General features: G+C 59.1%; 1 protein-coding gene across 1 annotated transcript; it reads left to right on the plus strand.

The window, feature by feature from the left end:
* Nucleotides 1-277: 277 nt before the first annotated feature.
* On the plus strand, nt 278-4,020 carry FGF19 (fibroblast growth factor 19). The gene is made up of 3 exons (XM_090267425.1): nt 278-627; nt 1,042-1,145; nt 3,715-4,020. The coding sequence occupies exons 1-3, from the start codon at nt 387-389 to the stop codon at nt 4,018-4,020; spliced, it is 651 nt and encodes a 216-aa protein (XP_090123551.1). The 5' UTR covers nt 278-386.
* The last annotated feature ends 525 nt before the right edge of the window (nt 4,021-4,545 follow it).

The raw sequence follows: 4,545 nt of genomic DNA on the forward strand, positions 1-4,545 counted from the left end.
AGAGGCGCGGGAAAGAGCTCCTGCGAGCCCTCCGAAGCAGAGCCTCCTCCCCCAGATCCTGGGCGGGGTCACACGGGGCTCGGGGAGGGGGCTGGGGCCGGAGGCGGGGTGTGAGTGGGTGTGTGCGGGGGGAGGGGGCGGGGGCCTGATGCAATCCTGATAAGAAAATGCTCGGGTGTCTTGGGCACCCACCGGCTGGGAGGGTAAAACGCGCTATATAAGCCGCCACCCTGACTCCGCCGTCGGAGCAGCGGTGCGGCGCAGCGAGAGCTCACGGCCGGCTGGAGAACTCTGCGACCACCCCCACCTCCTCACGCACAGCCCCGCAGGGTGTCCCAACCGCTGCCCAGCCGTCGGAACTGCGCCCAGAGCCCGAGGGAGGTGCCATGCGGAGCGCTCGGAGCCGAAGCATTGTGGCCCGCGCCCTGGTCCTAGTCGGCCTCTGGCTGGCCTCAGCCGGGGGCCCCCTAGTTCTCTCGGACGCTGGGCCGCACGTGCACTACGGCTGGGGGGAGTCCATCCGCCTGCGGCACCTGTACACCTCCGGCCCCCACGGCCCCTCCAGCTGCTTCCTGCGCATCCGTGCCGACGGCGCGGTGGACTGCGCGCGGGGCCAGAGTGCGCACAGTGAGTGCCCGCCGGGTCCCCTCCTGCCCAGCGGCCCTTCTTCCCTTCACCTCCCTAGGCTCCCGCGGGCTCCCCACTCCCGAGAACGCCAGGTTTTGGTATATCTGCGTTCTGTTCCCTCCCTGGATCCCCCGACAGCGCGAGGACGTGGCAGAGGGGGCACGGGTGCGTGGCCCAGCCACACCCATGTGAGAGAACCTCCTCTGACCCCCCTTTTGCTCTCGGGGAAGCCTCGCTCGCGGGAACCCCAGGCCTCGACACCTCGGCCTCCCACTCCCTCTCCGATCCCCTAGAGAGCGTGAGGAGGTGGGGGAGTGGTGCGTGGGGGGCACGGGCGCGGGCACCAACCGACCACACCCACGTGTCGTGGGCCCAGCGGGTCCCGGCTGCAGTTTTTTGCTTCTCTCACACCAGGTTTGGTGGAAATCAGGGCAGTCGCGCTGCGGAACGTGGCCATCAAGGGCGTGCACAGCCTCCTGTACCTCTGTATGGCAAGCGACGGCAGGATGCTAGGGCTGGTAGGTGTCGCTCCCCGGGCGCGAGGCGCTGTGGCGGGAGCCTGCGGGGAGGTGGGCCGCGCTGGATCCAACCCAGGGTTCCCTGGCTTCCTCCCACTGGGCCCGCTGGAGCTTGGAGGGGAAGACTTCCAGGGCCGGATTAAGTTAATGTCCGACCTTTTCCTACGGAAGCGAGGGTCCCGGGCTGAAGAATGGGTCAAAGCAGCCTCTGCATTTTCAATAGAGCCAAAGGCCGGTTGGATCGGACTGGGCTTTCTGATATGAAACACGGACACCCACCTCGGGCCTTCGCAGTCTGGGCCTGATCGTGGGTGGTCCTCGCGCTGTCCCCTGCCAACAGTAATATAAAAAAAGGGGGGGGGGGTGTATCCACAACTCGGATCTTTTTCAAAAGGTAAATCTTCAAACAAGTCGGAAAAAGGGGTGACGTTTAGGATTGGAGATATTTTTTAAAATTAATTTTTATCTTTTAGAAAAACTTGTAATTCGGACACATCAGAATAATATTTAAATGCGTTCTTGTCCTCGTGGCCGACCCACCTGTACTGCAAAGACCTTTTGGGGGAGCAGGGGGCTGGGGTGGGGTGGCCTGGTATCCACAGGAGTCTCAGGGCGCGACACTGGGATGCTGGGTCTCTGGTGGCCGGGAACAAAGACTAAGAGCTCAAAGGGAGCCCCCACCCCCACCCCCCGCACTGAGAAGCCTGTGTGAGGTCCGGTTGGCTGGGCCAAGGGCTCCAGGGGAGGAGGGCCAGAGACTTGTGCCTGGGGGGGGGGGATCCCCGCTCTCCAGAAAAGATACAAATGCCCGGCCTCCCCCACAGCACTCATCTTTTTAGTTTCTTTAAATTGTGCTGTAGCTCGGGGCTTCCATGGCGGAGTCCTGCGGGGAAAGGACAGGAAAGGGGGGGTGTTGTGTTTGCTGAAAGCCAACGCCCAAAGCCGCTCGGACCCTCAGTTGCAACTTCATTTGTTATGCTCTTTACTTATGGGGGGGGGGGCTGCTGGGACTACGGGTCTAACCCACCGCCCCTCTCATCCAAAGGGGGTGGGGGGTGTCCACCTCCAATCCATTTCTGCCTCCTGATCCCGTGGGCGTGGGTTAGCAGAAATTGAGGATTGAGAAAAGGTCACTCCACTTTCTCCTAGAAACTTGGAGTCGTTTCAATTCTGTATGGAAAGGAGAACGCGATGCTGATTTCTCCCAAATGACCAGCAGAGTAATCGAGTCCACCATCTGGCCTCGCTCCCCTGACTTGGTAGTTTGTGGTTCGCCCTCCTGTCCGGTGGCTCTATCCCCGCTCCGCGCTGCTGACCTTATCAGGGCCTTATCAGCACGCGCTCACCCACCTGCAGTTCAACGACCTTTGGAGGCTGAGGCAGAAAGACCGGGTGCCTCCTGGGTTGTTGAGGCCCAGCCCTCCTGGCTCCCTGCCGGGGGCTGTCCTCTGTCCCCAGCGGGTAATGACACCAGTTGAAGACAGGACTTGCCCGCTGCCACCTCTCAATCAACAATGAATGGTCTGGGACCTGGTTCTCCTCCCCCACGCCACCCCCTCCCTCCCCTGCCCCCCCGCCCCCGCACATTTCCGGCCGCCCCTCGCTAGGCGCAGGCGCTGCCCGGGCGGGGGCCGGGGGGCGGGGGCGCTGCCTTTATCTTGATCCTGGGCGGAGCGGGAGGGCGCTGGTGGCTCTCACGAGGGCCCCAGACAAAAAGGCCTGAGAATCTCAGTTATTTGGGTCTAATCAGGAACTCGATTCTTTACTCTGGGTCCCAGATCGAATTCTTAATTAAAGACTGATCCCAAACGGTAACAGGTTCGCAGTGGGTCCCCAAGTGCCAGCGGAGCGCGAGGGCGTTTCTAACCTCGGTCCTAACGTGTTTAAAGGGAGAGCGTTGCTCGCGTGCACCGCCCGCCCCCGCTTTTACGAATACTGGTGCCCAGAGTAAGACGAAGTTTAAAATGACATTCCGTGGGAAGTAGGAGAGATCCATGTAAAGTGTATCTAGGTGTCAAGCAATGCATGACATTACCTGAAGTGTGTGTGTGCGTGTGTGTTCACAGGTTATACATTATAAAGGTAGAGAAAGCACACACCTTTCTATAGAAAGTGCCTGCATTTAGTATATGTTTACTGTTACAGTTAACATTCAATATAGGTGCTAAAGTGCAGCTCAGGGGACGTAGTGACGTGATTATGGTGTCAGGTGGGCACTGGACTTAACAGGGCAGTCACTTCGTTAGTTATAGATGTCTGGTCACTGCTGTACACCTGAAACTAATATATATTGTATGCCCACTGTAACTGAAGAATAAAATTAAAAAATAGAAGGAAATAATATCAATGTGTGTTAACACATAATGAGTAAATCTCTCTAAAATAGGTACTTTATAAATGCCTTTGTGTTTTGTATCACACTTTATAACCGCCCCCGCACACAGGACTGGAAGCTCAGGCTGAGCGGCGGCAGCGGTAAGACGCCGCCCTGTCCCCATCGCCACGGCCGGTGGCCCCGCACCCGGGAAGGGGCCACCCGCTGCGGTTCACGGCTCTGTTTTCTCCACAGCTTCAGTTCTCGGCCGAGGACTGTGCTTTTGAGGAGGAGATCCGCCCGGACGGCTACAATGTCTACTGGTCCAAGAAGCACCAGCTCCCGGTGTCCCTGAGCAGCGCCAAGCAGCGGCAGCTGTACAAGAACAGGGGCTTCCTGCCGCTGTCCCACTTCCTGCCCATGCTGCCCCGGGGCCCGGAGCAGCCCGAGGACCGCCCGGAGCCCGACACGCTTTCTTCGCCCCTGGAGACAGATAGCATGGACCCTTTCGGCATCGCCAACAAGCTGGAGCAGGTGGAAAGCCCCAGCTTTCAGAAATAGTGGAGGCCCTGGGTCCCCCGCCCCCCACCTCTGTCCCCGCCCCAGGCCAGTGCGCAAGGCCTGCGGTGCTTCCCTCACGTGTCCTGTTTAGCTTTAGGAATAAACATTTAGCGCTCGCACGTAGATAGTTTGACATTAGCTATGCCAGTTTCTAGGGGACAGACTTATATAATCACATAATTGTAAGCTCTTTACCCCCCAGGTGCTACCCCAACTCCCTGCCCTGAATTTGGTCATTGCCGTCCCACGTGCTGCCCCAGTCCTGCTTGAATACCTCCACTGGTGGGGAACTCGTTACCTTTAGGAAAGTTCTTAAGGCAGGCTCAAGTTCTCTGCAGATTTCTACCATAACTTCCAGCAGGAGTGGCCAGAAGAACACTCATTTTAAACTCACGTGCAGGTGATCAGCGCAGAATGGCAGGCAAATTGGACTCAGCCACACCAGGGGGAGCCCAGAGCTCCCCGTGGTGGCCAGCTCTGGGCAGGGTAACCTGCTGGACTCTGGTGGCGTGCCCCAGGACAGAT

The sequence above is a fragment of the Furipterus horrens genome, unplaced genomic scaffold (genome assembly GCF_987537825.1).
Source record: "Furipterus horrens unplaced genomic scaffold, mFurHor1.1.pri manual_scaffold_2, whole genome shotgun sequence".
Taxonomy (NCBI): domain Eukaryota; kingdom Metazoa; phylum Chordata; class Mammalia; order Chiroptera; family Furipteridae; genus Furipterus; species Furipterus horrens.

What these genes read in the sequence shown, in the direction of transcription:
- FGF19 (XM_090267425.1), top strand. Translation starts at nt 387, where the DNA reads ATGCGGAGCGCTCGGAGCCGAAGCATTGTGGCCCGCGCCCTGGTCCTA. An exon ending in GCGGGGCCAGAGTGCGCACA is followed by an intron (nt 628 to 1,041) that starts GTGAGTGCCCGC and finishes CTCTCACACCAG; the next exon opens with GTTTGGTGGAAATCAGGGCA. An exon ending in ACGGCAGGATGCTAGGGCTG is followed by an intron (nt 1,146 to 3,714) that starts GTAGGTGTCGCT and finishes TTTTCTCCACAG; the next exon opens with CTTCAGTTCTCGGCCGAGGA.